This window comes from Gymnogyps californianus, chromosome 15 (assembly GCF_018139145.2).
Source record: "Gymnogyps californianus isolate 813 chromosome 15, ASM1813914v2, whole genome shotgun sequence".
NCBI lineage: Eukaryota > Metazoa > Chordata > Aves > Accipitriformes > Cathartidae > Gymnogyps > Gymnogyps californianus.
In genome coordinates this window covers 12,076,930-12,103,700 of record NC_059485.1, presented here as the reverse complement: position 1 = coordinate 12,103,700, position 26,771 = coordinate 12,076,930, and the positions used below count along the sequence as shown (strand labels likewise).

Genomic DNA, 26,771 nt, shown 5'->3' with positions numbered 1-26,771 from the left:
GAAGACTCCAGTGCTGAAAAGATAATGTCAGAGATTTTGTTGGAAGGAGAAAATAATCACCAGGTTTTTTTTTTCTTCCTTTCCTAAGCCTCACTGGTATGAGATGGACATGTTGCTTTAGGGGAGGGCTTTGATGTCTGTTTTAATGTACAAAACTAGGCCTTCCTACAGATCTCTGTGACACTTTTGAGGAGATATAGGGGAACAGTCATATTTATGCAGAATTTGTGCAACTGTATAACTGAGTTTATAAAGACTTGCTGTGGGGTAGCGGGAAGGCTCCTCAGTTGTCAATCACTTGAGCTTAGGCTTTGTCCTAGCTTTATGAAAGAATGTTTCTGTTCACTATTTTAACTTCTAATCAACAGCCGTTGTCTGGAGGGATTCAAGAATGATGCAGTGTTACGGTAGAGTGGCCCCGCAGTCCTTGGTCTGCAGAGAAGACTGGAGACTCAACTTCAGGTAATTTTTTATGTGAAAGGAAGTATTTCTTAAGAGTTACTCTATAAATTTACACCTAAAGGAAGAAAAAACCCTAGGTGTTGTGTCTTAGATGCTCCTCTAATTTGTTACTTTGATTCTCTTTTAGGAAGGTCTGGGTGGGGTTGTAAGCTATAGTATGGGGTGTGGGGAAATGTGTGTGACTTCTTTGCTATTAAAGAAACATCTCTGAGTTGAGACAGTACAAATATTCTAAGAAATATGTCTGTCTAGCAACATCTGTATAATACACAACAAGCTAATAGGTAGGAGTATATAGCATTTAATATTGTACAGAGTAAAGACAAATGTGATGATGGCCATTTGTAGAACATGGTTTAATATATTCAGGTTTTATTGAAAACCAGGGTTTAGCTTGTGGAAGAAGTTCATTCAGCATAATCTCAAGCTTCACGAGTCCTTCTTGTCTTGGTGTTTACATCATAATACTAATATGAACACAGTTTGGGAGGGAGGGTTATGTGTTTATATTTCTTGGTCTTTGTAAAATAATCAAAACCCCAAATTGCCAGTTGGCACCAAAACAAATGCTTTATCTCTGATATATTCTAACTATAAATTCTGTAATGCACAAACGCATAGTCAAAAAGTGCTGCACTTGTTTTGCAATATTTGTGTTTCGTGTGTGATATCTGAAGGTAAGTTTGTGGCATATATAGCCTACAAACTTTTAGAATGGTTAAAGTTCATAAAGAAAAGGTATTTTATGAAATTTACAGGGCATATTAGTAAGTTTTAATTTGTTCAGTTTTATGGGTACTACTTACTACTTTATGGGTTTTGTAATATTTGGCTGAGTTCTGATGTCATCAGTGTAGAACAGACATTAATAAGGAAAGGGTGGGTGATCTAGTATGGGGACTGCCTCCACGAGAGGAAGTATAATAGTAAATATTTAAATGAAGCAGCTTCATCATGAAAAGAAGCTTGTGCGTATTGAACAGCTCATAGCTCATTTGAAGGAATGCATAGAGGTGTTCTAGAACACAAGCTGAGCAGAATACAAAATGCAAATACGAAATCCCATAATCCAGCACATCTTGAAAACCTTGGAAGAGTTCAGGAAAATCATGAATGAAATCTTTTCTACATCAGAAATAATTTTCTGATCCTTTCTTTGCCTTATTATAGTTCTGAAATATCCCTTAATTTCTCACAGAATAGCCTTATTCTTTGTACTTACTTGGTTTTTTTACAAATTCTGTTTTATTGTTAGAGAATTACGGGTAGCTCCTATTCAGAAAAATGTGATGCAAACACTATTTCCTTTCTTGTTAAATTCAAGACTAGTACTGTAAATTATAAAAAAGAATTGCAGTATTTTGTAGCTGATAAGAACGCCCATATAAACTTAGGTGGGGATTATTTCTGTATCTGTGACAATGTAACTCAATTAGGAGCAGAAGTCTGCATTGCAAGGTGCAATACACCCAGTAATCTGCAATGGTATTTTAATGGGTTTTGACTTCACTCTGAGAGGCCTTACAGGTTCATTTGCATAAGTGAACAAAATGTTGCATTTGACTCACAAATGAGGTTAAACTATCTGGGGAATATTCAGAAGCTTGCCTGATCACACAGGCACAGCTTTGTAAGAAAGAGATGTATCTGTGTGGCCTGATCTGAGCAGCTCAGTGGAACCGTTCCACCAGTTTGCTCCAGGGCAGTGACATGAGAGGTTCACAACAGGAATATGCACCTCTCTGGAATGCCTCGTTTATTCTGTATTTTGAGTTGCCCTTTTTCCCTCCCTGAAAAAATCACACTTGGAGTGAGGAAGAAACTCTAGGTTTTTCCTTCTTCCTTTTTCACCCTGGCACTGTCAGAACAATATTAGAGCCCTCTATCTCCCTTGCTGTTGCTTTTAAACATGACTTCGGTGTTACAGCTTGTTCCCCTCCACCAGCCAACAGTGTGGACTAATCCAAGAGATTATCCCTAAGAGAATTTTGCTAGAGACTTGCTCTCTGTGGTTGACAAAAATATGTACTAGAATCATACTATATTTTCCCAAGTCTTACCACAGCATCTTGAGTTTTGATTAATTTTTCTTTTTGAGGGGGATGGGTTTAAACTAGTGCTTGTTCAGTGATCACTTTAGTACCCCTACACAGTCATACATGGTCAATGCATGCATTATGTAACTTTAAAGTCCTCTTCTGTGCTAGACTTTAGACGACTTTTTAAATAAGGTGTTTTGCTCTTGTGAAAAAGAACAGGAAATGTCCAAAATTACTTAATACGTCTCTGCAGTTGTTAGTACACTGTCAGAGCTTCTTAGGTTTGTGCAGTTAACACATGGTTACTCTCTGGGTAGCCTAGGAAAAGCACTCCCTTCCAAACTGTTCATACCTTCTAAAAAGTACTATGGCAGGATAGGTATTCCTGGAAGCTTAGGTTTTTAAGATTGGGCTGAGCCAAAGAAAGAGTCATTTTTCAATGAACTAGTTTAGTTAGTAGATGGGGGGGGGGGGTAAACCCCAGCAGCTGCACATCATGAAAATGTGGTGACAAATTACAAAATAAGGACTGTATGGCTTATGAGCTATATAAAAAGGTCATTAATTACAATTGTTTTAACTTTTATGAAGCCACTTCATTTAAAATATATTGAAGAGTATCACATGTATATTTTACCTGTGTGTTATGTAAGATAGTTACACTTGTGCATACATTAGGATTTTACTTTTTTTTAAATGACAAAAGTACTGAAAAGTCTGGGTTCTTACCCTACCTTTTCTTGAGAAAAGAATAAAAACCAGAAAAGGAATTAATATAATAGTATTGCTTAAAAAAAAAAAAGTTCAAACCTAAACTTTGAGAGGCCAGGATATCTCTACAGATTTTGGCTCTGATTTTGAAGACAAACCATCATTCCTTTGGAGTTTGTCGAAGTGCAGATTTCATTCTTACTCCGTTTTGTGAGAAAGGTACTTAAAAGATAGACCAAATGTTTCTGACTCATAAGAGTCAGAATTTTTGTTGATTATTACCAACGGTATTTTTCACTTTTAAGTAGTAAGCATGGACAAATGAACACAGTTTTCCTTTTTTATTTGAGACACTTAGCAAAAATGCTGAAATATCAAACATTTCCTCAGTAGCTACAATATTGCCACTATGTACAAAAGTTTTGATAAATGTAGTACACATATAAAAATACAGTATGCATTACATATATACAGTACAATGTGCAAAACATATGGCATTCAAACATATGGAATTGATTTTAGGGGTGCAAAAAGCAAATACAAAGGCATCATGGTTTCTTATAGAAAGGCAATACATAAACTGACGCCCTGATTGCCATAATTTGCATTTAGTAAAGTAGTGCTTAAATGAAGAGGGCCCTAGAGACAGGTGTCTATCATCTTCTTTTCACAAAATGAGATGCTAAGACATAATTATGACTATGAAAATAAGAAGAGAAACACCTACTAGGGTTAGCGTTATTTCTACTGCAAGCAGTACTGTGAAGAAAAATCCTATCTGGAAAAAAGCCTGTGCTATTACTTAATACAAATTTCTCAAACAACAAAAACAAATCTGTACTGTTAAACATCAAAAACAGCTTTGAAAATATCTACATACTTAATTTTAAAAAAGTACGGATTTGGGGGATTTAATTTCCTATGCTTCAAAATACAAAGTGCCTCCTTTGGCAATATAAATGGCAATGCTTTGGTTCCTATTTAAATTTTTATATTCTTACAATTTATTTTAGGCTGTCTTTTGAATATCTGAGCTGTATTTTTTATAAAAATAGTGTGAATATATAGTTATTAACCATTCCCTGCTTTTTATTGAGAATTTGCTCTCATAGCTAGAATGGCTTTTTTGGCTAGATTTCTACAAATACATTTATGCACTTTTAACTTAAAAAGTCTTTATATTCAGTATTGGACACTACAGAATGATGTAGGTGTCTCTTTTTTGCACTTTGTATTTATTCCTAGCAAACTGGTATAACAGGAATATTTGAGATTACTTCAGGTTTTAATGGATGCTCTTTATTGGCCGTGTACATACTATATGCAGCTCCATTCCACCTATCTCACACAAAAACCCCATGTGTAGTATGGTCTAGAAGTCATCAAAAGGCGATTTAACAGACCACAATATAAAGCGTTTTAACAGAACATTCACTAGAGATAAGTGGAAGAAATTTTTTTCCAGTTTTAATAGAATTTGCTTTAAGTTTATAATACACTGAAGATGCCATCCAAATAATAATTGTTTACATCAGTGAGCTTTACTGTGTTTTGATTACATAATGCCCTTCCAGTTAAATGTATTCTGTGATTGCATTTTCTCTGCCTTGAAAACAGTTCAGCAGCTTGTGCTTGGTTTCCAATTATGGTGCCTATGCTTTTCAGGCATCTGAATGTTTGTGATTAGGTAACATAAAAGTTTAATATTGAAACTTCTATTTTGATCACCTGCTTCCTTGAACGTAACTCCTGTTGGTGAATTTAGAAATACCTTGGAAAGAAATTTCAGTATTAGGTAGTGATTATTTCTAAAACCTGTGGCCTCAGCTTTTTAAAGGTCTGATTCTGCAAGCCCACATTGCTGGATGAGACTCTAAATTTCTGTAGAGAACAACTGCCATAAATTAATTTTATTCTTGGAGAGAACTGTTAAGTTTATGACAATGATTTCTTAACTATTTATAATGTTAAACAAAATTTTGCCTGTAAACTTACTTGCCTTAACTAATGCTGAACGGCGCTAGAAGTACATAACAAATACCATTTCTGTATTAAACACAGGATGTGACTCCTCTTGCTTAACATTAGCCTTGTTAAACATACATCTGAGCTCTCTCCATGTCTAGAAGTGTAAACACCAAATTTTGATTTTCACACTGATAAAATGGTATTCTTAATTACTTCGAAGGATCTACTGACAACACATTTGATAGGATGTCTTCTGTTAGTATACTGCAGCCATTAAATGGCAAATTTAGTGCCAGTGCATTCCTTTGCAACTGTTCTCTTAATGAGAAATATTCAGTTCTGTACAGTCAAACTGCACAGTCATGATTAAATTTCTAAGATGTATTGTATTTGTGTTACAAAAATTGTCATGTAAAGCATGCACACACAAAAGTCTAAGCAAAACCTATTTCTGCCATAACAGGCATATATAACTATGGCAAATATATCACATTTCAGAACAAAGTCTAAAGCAAACCATTATATGTAAGGTTTAATACACAATTCTGAAATGTACAAAAAAGTAATCACACATTCCCTACACTAGAATATTTGTACTTCAAAAACTAAAATGATCCCTTAATTTTTTAATAATTTTTTTTTTTTCAAATAGACTTTTAGAGTAGAAAGCTATACTGTACTGATAACAACACATCTCAACTGTTTGGGTTTATTTCTGCACATAGATTCCTATGGATTAGTTAACATTCTACACTGCCAATAAGGATAGTTTTGTAGCAAGATGACTTTGCCGGTTTTAAGCTCTATTTACATGCACATCAAAAATGACCATACAGTTGCTCTAGGTTAATTTGTCCTCTAAAAATTAATTTACTTGCCTCTTATTTAATCAGAAGGCAGGGTCAAAAAGGGGTAACTCTAACCACACATATGTGGTATGATGTCTGGTGTACCACACATTGTGTGGTATGATGTCTGGTGTACCACACATCATAAACTGACAGTACTGCAGAACACTAAATTTCATTCAAAGTTGTTCCTATCAGACCAAGAGTCCTTAATTCTTATTCTCGTAACAGCTGAGGGCACTGAGTATCTCAGAGTATTAGCTCCCAAGATAATATGATGAAAAGGAATGCAAAAAGTTGAATGTATCTGTTCAATGTTATTGAAGAGTCCTGTACCATCAAAATATAAGGCAGACAGTTCCTGTGTAATATTGTACTCAAGTATTGTAGGCACAGCAAGAAGGAATAAGGAAATACATCTTTCAACTTCATCTTTTCTTGTGAAAATCTCCATAGATTGTTTTTCTGTACTTAGTTTCAGACGAAAGTAAATCCTGGCCTGTAAAACTATTGAAGATATATAATGATTTAAAGTGCTGGTAACTGATACGATGCAAACATATCATGCCAGTTTAAACCCTGAATCGATGATATAATCCACTATTTTATCTGAAGCCAATGGAATTCTGTAATATTAGTAAACCAGACTGCATTGTATATCTGGAGACATAAATTTGCAGTTAATTCCACAACATTTTCTGACAAAAGTATTTTGTTTGATGTTAACATGATTGTGTTGTGTTTTTTTTAACTGTGATACAGGTTGCTAAATAGTTAACAGCTACTTTCTGTTTTCATTATTTCTTTGATACTCTTTGATACATGTCATCACTCTAAGAAGTAAGCAAAAGCTTCAGGGCATTTTTTCATTAGTTCCTACAAAACTTTATTTTTGAAGGTTGGTGGTGAGGAAGGAATTCTGCAATGAGATCAGTTTTCAGACTAGAAAACATATCATACTTCCATTGTTCAGTAAATAGGGGACTGTTTCCTTTTATCTTAATTTAGGAATTCCATAATAGGAAATAATTCCAATTTTATGTTTGATTATCAGCCTGCGTCACCTATGGCTCCATTTAACAGCTATTACCTGAGAGACAACCATAGAATTTCCAAGTATTTTACTTCTATTTGCATTTTTTTGTTTGTTTTTCCAACTGCTTTCATAATAGACTCTGAAAAAAACAACTAAGGGCTTTAAAAAACCAATATTTTCATGTGCTGTAAGAGCTTAATTTTTGCTATTTTCTGTTTCAGGTAGGATATACGCCTTCCTATGACAAAATAGTACGTCCTGGTACTGCTATTTAGGATTCTCACTGAGCAGCTTCTCTGTTTTGCTTCCCTGATGTTATGTAGTGGTAGACAAAGCTGTTCAATAGATAAAGTATTCATTAAGAAATGATGGTTGTCCTGTCAGTACTGTCCCCTGCAACTCGGTCTGATCCTACAAACATCTTTTCTTGAGGGCATTGGGACTATTCTTGCAGATATGGTTGCAGGATCATAGTGCACAACAGCATTAATTAAACTTTTCTACTTCCTCAAACTGTTCTAATATGCTGAGATACTAGATTCAATGGTCTAACAAATGTCCTCAAACACAAAGTAAATTAGGATATTTTTTATTTCCATTATAGTAATCTCTTGTTTGAAGACCACTGTTCCCCTCTCTTCACAACAATAAGCTATACAAAGTTAAAAGAGTATACAAATAACTGTCTGATATACACATTAAAACCTAGCTATTAAATCCAGAGCATTGCTATAGAAAATTCAGTGTTCTCAGTATTACCTGGCGTAGCTACAGTGGATTTCTTGCAGTTACACTTAATATCCCTTTGGATGCAGTTAAATTCTTCCCTCATGATTAAAGAATGGGGGAAGAGGTTTAAAAACCACAAAACCAAAATATAAAAACAACTTGAACAAATTAAGAGACTAGATATATGAAATTTCACTGAACCAGCCAGTGCTTCTACTTGCCTTTGCCCTCACAATTCATTTTGAACCTGGCTCAGGCGATCCACAGGAACAATGAAGTGCAGTGATACCTCACCCTCCCCCAAACATTTGCTCACTGTGTCAATAGAGACAGTTGAAATCTTACTTTTTCTTCTCTAAGTTTAGCCATGTTGTGTTGCTCATTTAAGCATTACAAAGTCAGAGACATAACTTCTTTCTTAAATATTTGTGATGCATTTACCTTGGGGTACTTTTAATCAGTAAGTACAATCATCCTTTCTTGACTTGTGAAATACAGCATTCAGAGGGCCCTGATCTGCATTACTGACAGGAGCATAAAGTAATTCACTGTTGTAAACCTGAAAATCAATAAGGAATTAGCTTCAAGCATTTGTTCTTCCAAACATTACTGTCTTAATTTATCTTAACTGCAATCAGAATGGTATAATAATGGACCTCTGCTGTAAAGCGACTTGCAGGTCATGTTCTCATTGACTATAGCTTAATCCCAGTGCAACTGCAGATCTTGTGGATCTAGAAAGTCAGTGGAAAACACGCTGGGGGAAGTAGAACTGAGAGGAGTGAGTCCAGATGAGGAGCTGGGCATTGTAATGTCTAGCCATTCCATATTGTCCAAATTTGTATCAGGAAGGTCAAGAGACAGACAAGAATTATTAGTGGTAAACTGTGGGTCAGATGTTTCCATGGGTGAATGAGAGTGATCTAAAATGCTGGATTGATTAAGCAGATCATTCTGGAGGTCTTCAATTAAAGAAAATGACTCTCTGTCCTCATTACTGCTTGTCAGTTGAGGAATTTCATTACCTGACGGTAAAGTTCCATCCAAGAGGGCTTCAAGTTGGTTTTCCAAACTTATAGACAAGCTGGTTGTTGGTTCTAAGGACACAGGAGGAGGGGCCATTTGAATTTGTGGTGGTGGGCGGGATATCACTGTATTCACTGGCATTGTAGTGATGTTGGCTGTCACTGGCCTCATTTTAGAAATGGGAGATGGTTCCTCCTTTATTGGAAGGGAAATCTCTGTAATAAAAAACAAAACAAAACAAAACACTGCTGAATTCAGAAAAGATAGTGACATATATCCTCAGGCTTACAACTCCCACCCTTTTTTTGCCCACTGTGGGATGCATCCACAGTGAACTCAATGGAGTAAGAGTCATTTTGCTGTTCTGATAATACTAACACTACATACATCAGACTATGTCAGGTACTCTATGAACAACAAAGTATTTTAAAACAAGTTCCAGAGTTCTGCTTTCAGTAATACTTCAGCCAGTTAGAATATTTATATTGATGAAAAAAGGAACAATTTTGTAGATGTTAGCTTTACCACCTCCATGTTTATAGTTCTTCTGACTAATTAGAATAATTATGGAACCAACACATTTCCTCATTTAGAGAAGAGTACCTGAACCAATTTTCAGTTCCATCCCTGTTTAGTACTGTGTCCACCTTGATGAATTAGAGTCTAAGAGATCAACTGATGTGATTAGGATGCGTTTATTCCTGATTCTAGAATCTAAAACTACTCTTCTGTCCAGAAGTTCCATGTAAGATAGTGGCAGTAACAATAAAAGGAAATAAAGCAAAGTAAGTTCCAGTTAATTCTTTTATGCGAATGGAGTCCAAAAATAAGATCAGACAGACCAGGATATGCAAATAAATCCTCTAGCACAGGTGATGTTTCTGCCAGCAAAAATATACCTGACAATATATTTTGCATCAGTTTTCCAAGCAAAAACCACATCCTTAAAACCTGTAAGAGCATCTATTAAAATGATTGCTTAGTAAAAGCAAAGCATTACTAAACAGACCCTCTCACTCTCTTGAAGTACATCAATAAACTAAACATTTTTCAGTGTAGAACTTGCTTACGGAAGTGCAAGAGCCCTGAATGCTTTACTTCATTTTTCATAAAGACGATCAGGAAACGTTTGCTTTTTTTATTGCAACCTTGCAAATATGGAGCAGTTGTTACTTTTAAGATCAAATAGGTTTAGTTACGTAACACCTGAAGCAAGTATTTAAGTAAGCACACCAATGGTTCCTACATCCTCTGTTCCAGAGGTAGAACTTCTTCGAACTACCCATGCAATATTTTAATAAAAGCACTGAAAGCATTTTTTTTAATTTAGCTTGAATTGTTCACTGCACAGGTCACTTATCTCAGTCTGTCACTGTCTACTCCATTTTCTTAAGCTGACTTTGGAATTTGCTTTGAAAAAGAGAAAATACTTCGATGTTTACAATATGGCTAAAATCTTCTAATAGCCTACAATCAGTCACTTCTGTCCTGGCGTTCACTGCTGTCAAGATCCTTATATAACAGTAGTACAAAACATTAAGTTAATTGAATTGCTTGGCACCAGAACATTTCCCAGTATTGTAATGGCTTCTGAGTCTACAAAGCCAAATTATGCCTGAAAGCCACCTCCTTTTACTACAAAGCTACTTTGTATATTACTTTAGTTATTTCAGTTCCTTTCTGATAGCTTCCTTATTTTAACTGACATAGAAAGTTGTTATTCATTTATGTCTCTATGTAGTTCATACATTACTGGAAAAAGTATGTATCTTTGATGTTTAGAGTTGATAACATATGTTTATATTAAATGGAATTTTAGTATCAACATGCTTTCACTCTTACTTTATTTTTTGTATAATTTCAATATACATTATATGGACTTGCTCAACATTTCCGATTTTGATAAAAGACGTCTGTGCTAACCTAAGGTGTTATTTTAATCGTTTGAATGCTGTGTGGATTATTGCGAAGATCTGCCTGGGCTAATTTACAAGCAGAGAAGTTCCACAGCAGGTTGACTGTATGTGTTTTGGTAAATGTTCTCTTTAATAGATAATTATTGCAAACTTTCAGAAATACTAGTTTCATCCAGGCTGGATAGCTTCTACCTCCTCTCCCTGGAAGAATTCTTTCCTTTCATTTCTTTGATTATAGCACTGAGTTTTTATTATCAGGTTTTAAATCTCTACATCACACAGATGTCAATTAGCTTACCTCCACTCTTGATGAGAATATCAAAAAGATCATCCATCTGCTGACTGTGCGCACTGGAAATCTGTAGTGCGTGAGAAAAAGGTTATTCTTTTTCATGTAGTATTTTTTCCTAAGCTGATTGATCCTAGCTTCTCTCAATAGTACATAAGTACTAACCTATGATCAAGACTAAAATTCTTCGTATGAAACTGTCAATCTAGAAAACAGAGAAATAGTTTGGAGAGACACTTGTAATCCCTGTGGTCGGTTTCAGTACAAAGGAATAGGGGAAAAATCTGAAAAGCAAGACAAAGATTTCATGAAGGCAACCTAGAAGAGAGGTGTGGAAAACTAGGGAGAAGAAGGAGAATTACTAACTCTGTTTTGTACCAGGGTAAGTATCTGGAATAACTGCAGGACTTTGGGGGGTGCACCCTGAACTGCTTTCTCTCAGAGATATCCTGTGAATAGCCATCATGTAAGATGCATTTTGTTAGGTATGTTGGTTTTCTTCAATTTGTAGATTCATGTTCTTTTCTTTTTTAAAGGGGGGAAACTTTCATCAACTGTTTATCTGTTTTAAACAGTCATCTCCTGAATATCTGAACCTTAAGCAAAAGGTAACAAAATCCCCACAAACCCATTCTTTCAAAAACCGTCTAGGAAAAGTGGAGACTCTTATGATGGTCCCAAAACTAAAACAGTGTTTTAAAACTCTGGTTATACTCCGGAGATGGGAAGTAATTTGTCATCAGGAGATCGAGCTCCTGAAAAGAGGCCAGTGGGGAGGCACTTCACTAACTGCTAGTGACAGAGTCACATAAGACGACCTGTGTGCCTTCCCTGTGAGGATGTCTCACATGTTCCAAGAACATATGAAATGGCATTAGATACCCATGCTTCTGCCTGAGTGTCTGCCACCACAAAACCAACAACCAATACTAAGCTGCTACAAGGTTTTATCTTTTGGTATAGTTCTGAAATGGATGGGGTTAGGGATGCTCATTAGTTTCATTTGCAACTTCCCTCCAACATGAAGGGTATCATGGCAAACTGACAAAGCACTCTGTAGCATTTTTCATCAAGCTCACTAAATACAGACTCTTTTCAAGCAAGCACCTATGCTCATGTATATATATATATGTTTGCCTAAGTGTGTATAAACACACTCACACACATTCTCCTCAAGTCTACTCACTTTGGAAAATATGAATATATTTTCTCTCTTTTACGTCTGAAGTTTGGGTATCATACATCCTTGAAACAAGTCAGTTGAAGGCTAGTTATTGTTAAGTAGCAATAGCAGCATTATCACAATTATATATATCACCAACTGGATACTGTAAGACTTATTTACATGTCTGTTGCTTTAATAATAAGAATCATGAAACAGGAGTCCTGTAGTTAAACACAGTTATGAAAATATTAACAGGGTATGTTAGAAAATCTTGACACCAAACAAAAAACTAAAATAAACAATGGCTTTGATAATTCTAAAGAAAAAAAAAAGTTTTTAATAGACTAAACAGGAGAAAATAACTACCTCACGGTGCGATGTCTGAATATTGCGGGTCTGTTTTATGGCCTCTTCATAACGAGGAGGATCTTTTGTCTTGGATACTGTGTTGTTGAAGAGGGACTGTTGAACAATGTAAGGCTGGGCTTGAGATGGAGAGCCAGGCTGCATGAGATAACAAAATAATGACTAAACAATACGTTGTAGTGAATTCAAGATGTATCAAGTTCTATAGATTATCCTATTTTGTCGTACCAATCTACATATTTACAAATAATAGCATAGGTAATCAGAGGGATAAAATAATAGTTTCTTTCTCTCTTTCTCACATACACACACATATATGCATTATTAAAATCTACAAAACATTCTTCCTCCTTGAGTGAACTGCAGTATGTACATAGTCACATATTATTTAAGAATAATAATATAAAACTGAACTTTATGGAATATTGTTGGGCTAACCTTACCTTATTAGGAGTAGCAGGTCCATTCTGCACAGAGGGGACCTGATTACCACCAGTGTGAATGTTAGAGTTTGATGTTTTATTAATAAAAGACTGTGAAGGTGTTGTAACTGGTGCAGTCTGATAGGAAAGTACTGTATTTGATGTGGTAGGTTGAAAAACCTGTAAAGGATTAATATATCAGTCTTAAGATTGTGGTTTTTTTAAAAAAGTAGTAACATTGGGTAAATGACATTAATAAAAGTTAAGACTTTTTTTTTTTAAATACTTGCTTAAATTTCCAATTAAGGGAACATTATTTGTACTGTTTTTTTCCCTCCAGTGGAATAATTTGTAAATCTAGAACAGTTACTCTTTGAAAGAAACTTTGTGCTGTGACATGCTTTCATTCATCACTGATAACTAAAAATATTTTCCTGTGATTTTTCAGGAAGCATGAGGAAAGTGTAATATAATTTTTCTGAAATACATTCAGAAGAGTATGGAACAGTTTAATACAGTATGCATGATTTCCCCACCTAGTGGACAGTCAACAAAATGAACTTATTTCTGGCCTGATACAAACTAGTATATGTATCCACACTTGTCCTATGCTGCCTGTTTTAAGACAGAATGGTTTGGTTTGTGCCATATAATTCTAATTTCTTTTAACTACAGATATCTATGAGTAGTGAGGGAGAGGCAAAAGGTGTAACTGATGAACTGGGGTATCAACTGTAAATTTGGTTACTGATATATAAACTTTTTATTTCTTCAACTGATAGCCCATACACTCATTGCAAATGATTCCAAGCAGTATCGTACTTCTCATATTTTTAAGTTAAAGGGAGAGAAAGAGGAGCTATGAATGTATGAGTGCATAAGACTGTTCTTTTAAATTCAGTATCGTTCCCAGATACCTTTGTGACAAAGGTGTGACAAATCTTAGATCGGGGATGGAGATAAAGCCAGGATAAGCTTTGTGGAGTACAGTCTGAATACCAAATTAAGTGTGCTGTGAGAGGGTTTAATACAGTTTTTGTTAGCCACCTGCATCATCTGTGTGAAAACTGTTGTACTTTCCAGCTCTCTACCACTGAGGTGAATAGCTGTGGAGATGTCTCCTTATTACTGAATGAATTGAAGAACAATGGCCATGTGGTAGCTAGAATGTGAAGAGACACCTCAAGTGTGTAGGAGAAAATAAATTGAATAATCAGCTGGTTTGTATAAAAATCTGAGCTACCTGAGAAAGCCTAGATGGATTCAAGGGAAACCGGTTCTGGAAAACAACTATTTATGGAGGTGATCACTATTAGGAAGACCAACTTCACTAAAAAGTGTTAAATTAATAAGTAGCATTACTCACTCACAGTTCATTAGCTCAGTCTGCCTGCTGAAATATCCAAGCCTCATGAAATGCAAACAGCAGACAGGTAGATCTAATGCTCAGTGCATGAAGACTGTCCTGATCTATTGTATCACATCAGTATTTTACACTCTGATGTAAAAACCAGTGCAATTACGCTGCCTGGTTTCCTATGTAAAAGACGGCAGTAGATGTGTGAGAAAAACAGCTAGGATAGGCAGGCTGTTCAGCTCCAGGATTGCCAGATGCAGGCTAAAGTCTGCTGGGTACTATGTGGTCTCCATGACAACTGATCTGAATAGGGGGAAAGACCAGAGGGCACAATTCTTGGTTATATCCTGCAATCATTTCAAGGAACTTCTACACAGCAAAGGAGGCAAACTGCTCGTCTCTGGCACAAGTACATGCCTCAGGATGACTGAAAATTTCTGCATGGAACCTGTCAAATTAACAAGGTAAGGTTAGCCCCTCACCAAATCCCAGAGAACCTGGATGAAATCTGCTTTTTGGATATATGTCAGTTTTGACTTCTGTCGGATAACCTCAATGCCCATGAAGTTAAACAGATTGAACAAGCAGTCTGAAGAGTGATGACGGTCGTTTAGTTGTGTTCCCCTTTATTAGCCAGCTGTCTAAAGAATGGCAGGGCATAATCATACATCTTGTAAGATAAGTTCTTATCTGGAACAAGAGCCTTAGCAGAAGCAGATTAGAGGACACTGCACAGGTAGAAGCCCCAAATCACATCAGAACATGGGTTTTATGATGCACTTTTGTAAACTGAAATATAAACTTTGAAGGCTGAGATACTTTGTAACAGCTACATAACATACCATAGAAATTATCCTCTTCATCTTGAAATTTCAGTTGTTTCTGACTTATCCTTTCCTTGGGGCAGGCTGAAAAACCTTGTTGTCCTAAGTAATAGGAGCCTTAGAGTCGACAGCACTGATAAGGAAGCAATAAAGGTTCAAAAACAATCTCTGAGTTCCTAATAGTAGAGGTCAGCCTGGAAGAGGCTCAAAGGAGGAGAAAGCCTTTTCTTTTGTGATGACTCATGCTGATGGGTTGATATCAGTTACCATATGAACATGACTAGATTGGCACTCACAGCAGTGCATCCAGTGCTGATGAACATCTGTTTTGGAATGGCAAATTTCAGAGCTGATTGTTTTGGGTAGAGAGGAAGAGAAGGATCTCTCTCTGAATCATTCCCTGCATTCCTCAGGAAGAGATACATCATAGGTATGGTGGGGTTTTGACTCACTGGAATTGCTATCCTCAGTATCTGAGTCCATAGCTTTCTTCGTAAGCAAGGATGAAATCAACAAAGAAAGCAGGAGAACTAAAAGGAACTCCTATAAAAGAATAAATCTCTGAAGCCATAAGTAAAAGCTTTCTCTTTAAGAACTACCTACAAGAATCTTCCATTTTGAGCCAGTGGCAAATAGGAGAAACTGACTGGCACACCTGGCATACCACTTGCACCAAGCATGAGGAAGAACATAGTAAGAGTGGTGCCATAAGAGTACCATTAAGACAAAAAGTCTTTAGCCTTATGTATTTATTTGCAACTGAAAAAAATAAAGTCCTGCATGGACTTTTATTTCCAAAATTTTGGAAAGAGGAGGAGTTACAAGCCCACTGTATCACACAGAAAAACATGGTACAGAGATGTTAGGTGACTTGATCGTTTACATATGACGCAGATGACACACAAAAGATTCTAAAAGCACTGCCTAGAATTAGATTACACAACTATTTATCTTAATGCTTATTGCTATCCACAAACCTTTCTGATTTGTTGAGTCTGACCAAGTGCATGCTGCGTGATGGTATTTTGTTTTGATTGTGGAGTATGCATCTGAGGTGCTGTCTGGACCAGGCCAGAGGAAGAAATAGGAGCAGGTATTTGTGATGGGGTCTGTATTCCAGCTTGTGATTGAGCCTAAAGGATGAAGATAAAATATTTGCATTATTTGTATCTCACAGTAAATTACATCGTGTAAGAGTCTATTGCATAGATTATGCAGAATAGCAATAGCATGTATTCTGGGAAGGATGAGCGTGAACTGTGTATAGGAGACAAAATTTTTACTCTTGGTACTGGTGAGTTCCCAGCTAGAAGGTGGTGTTTATTTTGCCAACAGAGTTTAAGAAAGATGAAGACAAACTGGAGAGGGTCCAGTGGAGAGCAATGAAAATAATAAGAGATAGAGAGAGCATACCCAGTAAGACAGGACTATAAGAACTGGGTTTGAGTAACCAGAAAGACAAAACTGATGATGCAAGAAAAAGGTTGTTTTTAAGAGGATCATAGTAGTTTTTAACGGCCACTGAAAGGCAAGAAGTGTGTCTAACCTCAGGAAAGACAATTTTAGCTGGTAGTTAAGAAAACTTTCTGCAATGTCAGTGAAGTGAAATACCAGAACAAGCTGCTTAAGGTTGTTACAGAATTCTAGCAGATTTTAGAACAATTTAAACAAAGATCTGTCTGGGTGCGTAGCTACCAGGAATAGCTCTTGCACTGCAGACTGTGGGGCCTATCCCCGTCAGAATTTTACAGCCCTCATAAGTATTGCTAAACATGATGGCGCACATGCTAGCACCAAAGCCTAGGCCACAGCGTGCCACAACAGCCAAGTACATGCTGGAGCTGAAAGAGTACTTTGCTGGCACAATAACCATGTGAGTGGCAGGGGATTTTGTCTAGCTATGTCCCAGTAATGCCACTGGGAAGTACATGCTTAATTCTACCTTAGACCAACAGGTTAAACTGTTTCAGCTTGGTCAGATTACTCTTATACCTTTTCATTTATAACCTATCTTGGGCTTATGCTGTATTTATTCACTGTGATACTACCTATAATCAGCCTAGAAATAATATTTGTGTAACCATGGTTTCTTTTTATAACTCCACTGGAGTTGTACAACCTAGCATTCACATTTTTAAATATAATGAGCCATCACCACACAGGGAAGTTCAAACTCTTGTTTTGCGAACAGGTGTACCTCAAAGTACTGCGTTTGTGGCTCTCTATTACAATTTGGAGTTAACAAAACGGTGGTATATGCTGATATAAATCAAAACCAACTGTGCGTGGAGGCAGTACATGTTAAGACAATTACTTTTCAGGAAAGAGTATCTGGGAACAGAAGTCGCAAAGAAAGCAAGTACTAGAAGAAGTTATAAAGAGATTGGCTCTTAAGTTTTTCTACTCTTTTCCCTAAAGCAGAAACAGGCTAAGCCTGATTTTTAAGTTGATCTTTTACCTATTTATACTAAATTATGCAAATAGTGCCATGCAGTTTACATGATGAAAAATAAAAACACCCTTACCTGCAACTTTATATTTCCAACTGGTAGCTGCACTGCAGTGGTAGAATTCGGTCCCTGGATAGATAGCGGAAGGAGAAGCTGTGCAGTTCCTTGGGTAGTTAATAAAGCTTGAGGTTGGGCAACAACTGCACTTTGCGGCTGCCTCTGTGGATTAACATAAAATTGAGAAATGGCATTCTGAGGTTCAGCTTTGGCCACAGGTATCTCCTGCTTGATAACAACTGCCTTTTTGGCAACTGGATTCTGGCCACTAGTATATACCGACTGCCCTAAAGAATGACTAGCTACAGGTACAGACTGACTTGTACTCGAGCAGTCAGTAAGAGCATTTTCATCTTTGACAGCAGCACTGAATTGCTTCTGTTCCAAAGCAGCTGAGTTACCAGAAGTCTGAGACTGTTGCTGTTGTCCCCGTTTTTCAACTTCAAGTTGCATTTTCAGTACTTCCACAAGTTTTTGCTCTTGTTCCAGTTTCCTTTTGAGCTCTTCAATCTGCTTTTCTTTTTCTTGAAGCTTGCGGTCCTTTTCCGCTACATCAAACTCCATGGTCGAGATGCTTCCACTACTGCGATTCTGATTATCATCACTCATATTTGCTTTTAGTGGTGAAGTACTTAAGAACTGGGATGGTGACATCATGGTCATCATTTCTGTGAAAGTATCTGCCATACTAGTATCATCTGTGCTTAAACTAGATTGTTCTGAAGGAGAGGGAGATATAGGCAAAGGAGAGCTAATGTTTTCAGTATTTACTGCTTTGCAGCCAGGTCCGGTAGATGTTTTTTCTGGAGGAAAGCTGGATATCGTATTAGCCACTGGTTTGTTTAGTGTTGCAACAGGAAATGCCACAGTCACTTCCCCAGTGTTACCTGTGGCCGCAGTAGAAGTGGTTACTGTAACAGAGCTACTAGTAGCAACCCCATTGTTATTAACATCTTGATAGGGTTTCAGACGCTCAATAAGATCTGTTTTTGTTCCAGACACTGGTAATCCCCTCAATTTCAACTCCATTTTAAGCTCTGCTACCTGAAATAGAATAAAGCACGACAGTAAGAAAATAAAATATTAAAACTTATTTGTGTACATTCTACCTTATTACATCTTAATAAGAAAAATAATTTTTCAGCATATTCACTAGTTATTACACCTCTGGGTTCTGACAGCGTGCATGATCTGTGAGCATATTTCCATGACCTGCTACTTACCTTCACTGTTTAAGTGGCCAAAACCTTAGCAGTGTTCAGTTGTTGTACAATGAATAGTAGCAAAGTTATGCTGATTTTTCATAAATATTCAAAATGGGAAAATGAACGTACATCTCCAATTCTGGGCTAAAAACTTCTGAAGCAAACCTGTAGATGATGGCAGCAGTGCAGATGAAAGCACTGAACACTAGCATGCTGAACCCCTTTGTTACACCATCAAGACAGACAGAACTATTTCTCAGAAATTTTATCAGGTCAGTTGGATGATTCAATAGACCCATCAAACACAAAAGGCGCTCTCTCTAATTAGCAACTGAACAGTTACAGCTATGTGCCATCTGGGTTTCTTTTACAAACATAAAAAGTATAAGAAGTCAAAATTAATCTAATTTCTGATAGAAAAATGTTCTCAATTTTCCAATAAGCTTACAAAGTGAAGTGCAAATGTGTTGAGTGTAAATTAATTCTGTGCTTCAACACATCACTTAAAAAAGAACAGCCACAATGAATGGCTTCTGTTTATGATATACATACACCACATCTAACTGTAGAGCGTTTGGGCTATATGTACGTTAGAACCACCTCTAAAAGAATAAAAGGTAGTGACCTCAGTAATATTTCAGTACTTTGGCAGTCTAGAATTTTAAATTATAGGTCTTCATGATTTGGAAATGATGAAAAGTCACAGCAATCCATTTAACATCTCTAAGAACCACAGCAATTTTATGTTAAATAACTGTCTACCTCACAATGATTATCAGCTGTTTCCCCCAGTCTGGTATCCTCTACACTTGCTTGAGAGTGCATTCCAATTTTTCTGTTCTCCAGCAATGCATTTCTGAATTCTTAATCAGAACTGATTTAGATGATTCAGTGTTAAAACCACCACCAGCAGGTCTGCAAGTATGGCTTATGTTACTGTTACCACATTTACAGGAATACCAATAAATTATGCAGAAATGGATAAGTGAACAGCTTTAATCACTGCAAAGCGCAAATTCAGATATTAACTTAAATATCTTAAAAAGTTAACAGTTAATAACTTAAAGTTTGAAAAGCTTATTTCAAACACTGTTGTTTGAATTGCATCTTATAGACTTGTTTCATATTAAAAGATTGGCTTTAACTGACAACAATACATTACTGTCTTGAGAATCTGATCTTCTTAAACCTCTTTTTTTATCCCTTCAAGTCTAAAAAAATACTCACTCCCATCCCTCAGAAACCCAACACCTTGGTAAAGGAAGGGAGAAATGAATAAACTGCCCACTAGATGTCCTTACTCCTCCCCTCAGGTTTGGCACATTCGTGTAGTTGCTATTGAAAGGATCTGAATCTAAACCCCCACAAGCTGCTTCAGATTGATTTTCATTAGGTCCCTCACAGTATTAATTCCTGTTAATGTATTTCTGAAGGAAGACAATCCTATGCAATGCCTTCATATTACAGTTTAAACAATTTACACGGTTATAAATAATTTCAAGAAGCTTTTATGAAATTTAGTGTTCATTTTCAGATGATGTGTTGAACTCTGGTAAGAAGATCTCTTATTTTCTATTCTCTTTTAATAGTGTTATTTCTGTGTTGGCTTTATAGCAGTGACCTCTCTGAATATGTTATTATTAGGGCATCTTTTAATTTATACTGCTTAACTAAACCTCTTCATTGATACACTAAAATTGTCATGAGGAAATTACTGTTCCAGTGTTTAAATCTGCCTGGGCTAAAACTTCACATGAAGCGCACCTCATAGTTTACCCGAGGTATCAAATTATGTACCTATACAATCTGTCTGAAATTCCTCTTCTAATTCTTTGGGAAAGAAATGTCATTTCTAGAACATACACATGTGAGGAGGCTAAATCAAAACAAATATTTAAGTCAACTTTGACAACCTTATTCTAAACAGTTAAGAGAAAAGTACAGTTTTCATTGGTAAATAATATCCAGGCTTATTCTTGACAGTAACAGTTTGCAAGTTATGACCTATAGTGATGCACAGGAATGGACAAATCCCTCCTATTTTTTTACCTTCAGGTCATCCAAGCTTGAAGGTAGAGGTCCTGGTTTCCGGCTAGGAATATTACTGTTCTGTCTTGGTGAGCTGGCAGCTGATGTTGGTGTACTGTTGTTCAAAGTATTCAGTGGTGTATTCCCGTTGTTACTCTGTTTGTCATTCAGTGGCCTTCAAGTGATAAGAAAGAGGGGGACAATAATGTCAATGCTAAATACATTACGTTTTCAATCAAGAAGCTGTGATTCTGAATCTAGTATCTATCAAGTTAATGAACAAGTTAATATTTTTTACAAATACATATTTAACATAAAACATTACCATTAAATATTTTTAGTAAAACAGCACAGAGAAGACGACATAACAGAGAGTAGTATCTTGATGGTTTATTTTCTCTTCAGTTAAGCGTACTAATTTATGCTTCATAGTTTTTATTATTGTCATGGCATCCCTGAAGGATACTATGGACTGCAGAATCAGTTTATACAAATTAATCATCAGCTAGGGCAACTAGTTACTTTTTTGTTTGACATCAATAAAAAAACCCCACAATATTGAACTCTATGTATCAACCCTACATACATGTCCAATGTTCATATATAGTGAGGACTGATGTGAAGGCAGCTTACTCTGAAGATAACGCATTTTTATCGTGGTACTCATAAGAAGAATCTCATACAAGGATCTCAAAATAATTGTAAAAAATTTAAAAATGCCGTCATTTACACTAGGTACCATAAGTCAGCTCTTTTATTTCGTTCAACGGATTTATGAAGAAACGCCTCTGAAATGTCAGTAAATGGAACATAAGAAGCGTGGGTAAGCAGGCAGAAACAGCTCTAGTCCAAATGTTAGGATGCATGGTAATTATAAATATAACCACAGATGGTATCTTTAACTTTTCTAGCCTCACTTGCTGATGAAAAATAACTCAGTGAAAACTCATTTTAAAAAATACAGTTGAAAGTCATTTGAATTTAGGGTTCTGTGACTGTGCATGTTACACTGTAAGCACTTCTAGGAAAAGATTTGTCTTAGATGGTGAGAATGAAACCCTGCAGGTAGTCAGCTTCTCATTCTGCTACAGGGTGCTGGCAACTCTTTGAAGATTTATTTTTCTGACTGCTTCTACCTATAAATCAGAAAGTATACCTTTCACTGTTAAAAGTCCTAAAGATCAACACTGATGAGGACCTCATATAAGCATTAGAGATGAGGCTATAAACAATATACAAAGTTTACCTAATTTAAAATGACTGTTTCTTCTTATTTGTAAAATGCAAAAATGTGGTCTGTGAAACTGATGTAAAAAGACAACAAAACACAACAATAGTACGTATCTTTGTAAAAGCCATCATCTGTAAGCTTCTCTTCTGCTCTGCCTACCTATGTCATATTTGAGTGAAAATGGTGTCAAAACTTTCTTGCTTTTGCATAAATGCTTTTGAGTTTCAAATATGCATCTGGTCGGAAAAAATGCATCTGACAGGTAGGAGGTTCTGTTTCCATGTCACACAGAAATAACCAGGACCACTTAAAGGCTTATCAGACTTCAGGAGTATTTTAACAAGAGAACCACCTCATCACCTTGTTAAATGAGGCAAATAATACCCACAGTGATGCACACTGCCATTTAAGTTTTCTTGGGTTCCGACTGTCTCTTAACGTTTGCAAAAACACATTTACTTCTAAAGCGCGAAGTCTATGACTGATGTATATATCTTTTCTTTAAAGGACACAAACAATGCTTCACATACTTCAGCGGTGCAGGTAGAATTGTCTGGTAGTTGTAGTGTTGTTGCTGTTGGCTCAGGATCTGCAGCTGCAAAAACAGTTGCTGCTGTTGTAGCAGACGAGCATAGTTGGAGTCCATCTGTGGCTCATTTTTCTCACCTTTCTGATCAGGTGGAATATATTGATGATACTTCAATTTTTTCACCCTTGGCTTAGGTTCTTTACATTTCTTGCTCCGATGCTTATCATTTGGGTTCTTTGGGTGGCTTTGCTGTTTATGGATCGAAAAGATTGAAACAACTATAACAGACATCTCATTTACAAGCAGTTATGCAAGGTACCAAGATAAAGCATACAGGAGCGCATTTACTGCAAAGAGTTGCTGAATACAATTATCCCTGCAAACCTGCCCAAAAGGATCACTTACCATCCTTGAAAAGTTAATGTACTCCAGCTGGCTTATACTGTGCACAAGAAGGGGTCATCAAATCACAGTTTGTGAATGTTTTTTTAATAGATGGCACAAATGAAGCTAAGAGATTCTGCTAGTCATGACCTGTCATTGCAAAGAGGCATTCTTCTTAAACAGGTAAGTTCAAAGCCACTTAGCACTTTGTACAAGTAAAAGCTAGTATCTTAAAGTCTGTCTGTAAACACTTGCAGGTCAGAAGTACTTACAGGTCTAGATTAAAAGCATGGACAGACAGTCCTATAAATTACAGGATTACTCTTGTGAAACTTTCAGCAGTATCCTTATTAACAATACCTGCACATCTGGTAAAACTCTCTTCCTTTACAAGCTCTTTGAAATTATTTTGAGTGAAAAGTTAAAGGCAGTTACCTAGTCATACAGAAGGTATCAAAGCAGAAATCCTGTGTTGATCCATGCACATCTATTACACAGCCTGTTTTGGGGGATATCTGAATTTGTCATTAAGGTCCTGCATTAAGTAAGCTGGTACAAGTCCAGTGATTTCACTGGATATAGCCAAATTTATACTAGAAATTGACTATTAGAGGTCATCCTTGTAAATTTAGCCGAGAATTAATTTCATGTAGTTAGGCAGAAGTCTACATACATGTAATCATTACACAGCTGAAGACCTTTGGCAAAGTTGCCGAAATGAAATATTATAGACATCTTCTAACCCAACCCTCTCTCTAATTGTATTTGAAAGTTTTCCATGCTGCTGGCTAAGTCAGTGCAGAAGAGAGAACTGAGTATGTTCTTCTGATATTCAAATACAAGGATACAGTAACTTCTCTCACACAGTGTGTTCTGCTTATACAGTAAATCAACTAAGAAAATAGTTGCAGAAGAGGAGCAGTGCTGTTCACCAGTTTGGTTATAGGTAGACTATGAATGCGGTTGCCTCTGTTCCTATTCAATTATTCTCCATACAAAACTAGATTAGAAAAGATTAATTTCACCAATAGAAAGCAGAAACTCAATATTGCAAAAATCTATTGTCCTTATTTCTTAAAAACTTCCATAGCAATGTCATGCGTAATTCTGCTTGAAAACTTTTGTCAACTGTACTGTAAGGACCTCTTGAAATAATGAGCCAGTCCCTACAAGTGTTAATGGTTGCTCTTAGCAGACAAAAGCTTTCCGTCAACAACCCAGTATGTTCTCCTGCACGCTAATAAAAGTTGTTGTTAGTTATAGGCACTATAACGTTACTCGTGTATTTTTTCATTAAATACAGCACTGGAAAAGGACATAGATTAAGAACATAGTCCTCAGATGCCATTATTACAGATACCTACCTTTACTAACGTTGGCCCAGGCTTTGCTGCAGATACAGTATTTGTGGTCAGGGTGGTTGTAGCAGTGGAACGTGTAACGTGCTGTTCAATTGTAGAGGGAGTTTTGAGAAATTCAGGAACTGGAGAGGTTAAAGGTGGATACTAGTATTAAAAAAATATAAGGAAAAAGAGAAACATTAAAAACATCCACCATCTGAATAATTGAAAAAATGTGAAAAGGTTAAGACAATTTACTATCATGTGAAATTCACAAAATATTTTTAGGAGGAATGGCAAAAACAGGAGTCTTTCGTGTACATTGTGGCACACTTCAAATATAGCAAGTAAGATAAACTGGTTTCTTACCTTGACTTCTTAGTTTGCATTTTAACTACTGTTAAACTAAATGTTTCCAAAAATCTGTTTTTCCTAATACAGGATTTACTTCTAGTTTCACCAAAGTAAAACAGTAATTGATTGTAATATCAATTTTTGTAGTATATCATAATAAATATTTTTCCAACATTAACATTTTTCGTAATTATTATTGTTGTTTTTTTCTGCAGGTAAAAAGAATGATAACCAAAAAGGATTTATAACAACATACAAAAAAAGCCCTCAGGAAGGGCTTTGTTTTCATAACCTTTACACTGTTGTTTTAATTTGCAGAATTCTTTTCTCCTTTTAACATACATGAAAACAAATAAAGAAATATTATGAAAACATTTTCTTTCTGTCTTTCTTACAAACTCATAAAAAAAGAGCTGGAAGGACCTTCAGAAGTAACCTCACCCATTCAAGTCAGGAACATTTTACTTAAACTGCTCCTAACATGTATTTGTCTCTGGTTGGTAGCCCAGAATCAGATTAACTAATTTATGCCAGTTCTTAACTTTATAATTGCAAAATTCTTCTAGAACTGACAGCTGTCGTTAAAGTACTTTTGCTCCTGGCACAAGGATAAAAAAAGAAATCTTCAAGGTAGTCAGTCAGAATTACAGGAAAAGGTAATGTCAAATAAATTTCTTTTCTTGTTAGCGTTACCAAGTTTCATATATGAAGGCTTCTAGAACTAAAGAATTACAGATTTTAAGACTACAACTAATTTCTATACTTTTATATGCAACTAAGTACAGAAAAATAGTTCAAACAAAATTTTATTAATTATAAATACAAGAGATAAGGGTTAAAAATAATTAAAGGAAGAATGGAATGCATTGTTAGCAATTGTTAGCACAGATACCACCACTTGTTACTACTCTGCTTGAAGCAACGTTAAAATTTGACCCTAGGCACACTACACGTATACTGAAGCAGCCTACTGAAGTTACACTGCTTTATTACTACAGAACTGAGGCCTTTGCTATTTTCTGTCTGTGAAGTCAGAATCTTGTGTACACAAGGAGAATCTTACCTCCCAAACTAGTACTGTCAGAAAAGCCTCTCTTTCATGAAGGTCAAACATCAACACAGGAAAACAAACTCCTTGTTTCAGAATGATCACACAGCAGCACAGCAGATGTATTTTGAAGAGACAGCTTCCTATTGTATCTTCATGGCAACCATACATCTGACTGTGCCAGGAGGTGCGTTTCTTCTGTATTGGACTGCCAGCACAATCCAGTAGCCTGAACTTTACTGAGTTTGTTCCCTTGCTGTTACAAACATCATGTGTGTAATTTCTTCTATAAACTTACGAAATTCCATATAGGCTTAGGACTTTTTTATTATTATTCTTTTCCTGGCACCACTACGCCTACCAGAAAATTCCCAAAAGTTCTCCTACATAATAAGCAAACTTCACTGAGCTTAACTTTGTCACATCAATTTTTTCTGTGCTGAAATTGTTTTCTGATTTAAAACCTATTTCCTTCTGTAGTGAATATCCCTCTGATGGGATATAGACTGTGTACATAAACAGATCTCAGCCCTTGTTTTTCTAGCTACACAAATGAATTTTTATTCTTTTCTCATAAAAGAGATTGTTCATTCTCTGATCATCCTTTGCTGTTTGTGTTAGTTTTCCTTAGTCTTTCTTGGATATAAGTAACTGGAAACGTATAGGATATTCCATATGGGGTCTCACTAGATCCTTACAGTGGCATTAGCACTTGTACTGGAATCGTCTCTTCTGACATACGTGCAGTTTTACAGAGGAAGTGCACAGTAGCTCACAGTCACTTCACTGCTGACCACTGCACCCCACTGTCTTCCTCCTCAGTTTTCTCTTGCGTCAGAGTCCCCAGGTTTCCACATTTCTTTTTCATGGGAAGGAGAGGTGTTGTGTATTTTTCTTTTTAAGAACTATTCAATTCTATTGGAATTCCTTTTCTCTCCTAAAAGCCAAATCAACCAGTTCTTTCTGCGTAACAACAATCCAACTCTG

At 36.2% G+C, this 26,771-nt stretch overlaps 1 protein-coding gene and 1 long non-coding RNA gene across 3 annotated transcripts in view; one reads left to right on the top strand and one right to left on the bottom strand.

Annotated features, from left to right (window-relative positions):
* The first annotated feature begins 381 nt into the window (after positions 1-381).
* LOC127022225 (uncharacterized) lies at positions 382-25,103 on the top strand. Its single transcript, XR_007767321.1, has 3 exons — positions 382-462; positions 23,154-23,225; positions 24,952-25,103. It is a non-coding gene; the product is annotated as an uncharacterized LOC127022225 (long non-coding RNA).
* Positions 3,539-26,771, bottom strand: part of MRTFB (myocardin related transcription factor B) — an 89,563-nt gene continuing 66,330 nt past the window's right edge. For both annotated transcript variants that reach the window (XM_050905701.1, XM_050905702.1), the window contains 9 exons: positions 24,407-24,547; positions 22,660-22,907; positions 20,920-21,073; positions 17,684-18,709; positions 16,136-16,291; positions 12,999-13,157; positions 12,556-12,693; positions 11,034-11,094; positions 3,539-9,034 (listed from right to left, as the gene is read on the bottom strand). In XM_050905701.1, coding sequence (XP_050761658.1) covers positions 8,496-9,034; positions 11,034-11,094; positions 12,556-12,693; positions 12,999-13,157; positions 16,136-16,291; positions 17,684-18,709; positions 20,920-21,073; positions 22,660-22,907; positions 24,407-24,547 — 2,622 coding nt within the window. In that variant the 3' untranslated portion in view covers positions 3,539-8,495. The remainder of the gene's footprint in view (positions 9,035-11,033; positions 11,095-12,555; positions 12,694-12,998; positions 13,158-16,135; positions 16,292-17,683; positions 18,710-20,919; positions 21,074-22,659; positions 22,908-24,406; positions 24,548-26,771) is intronic.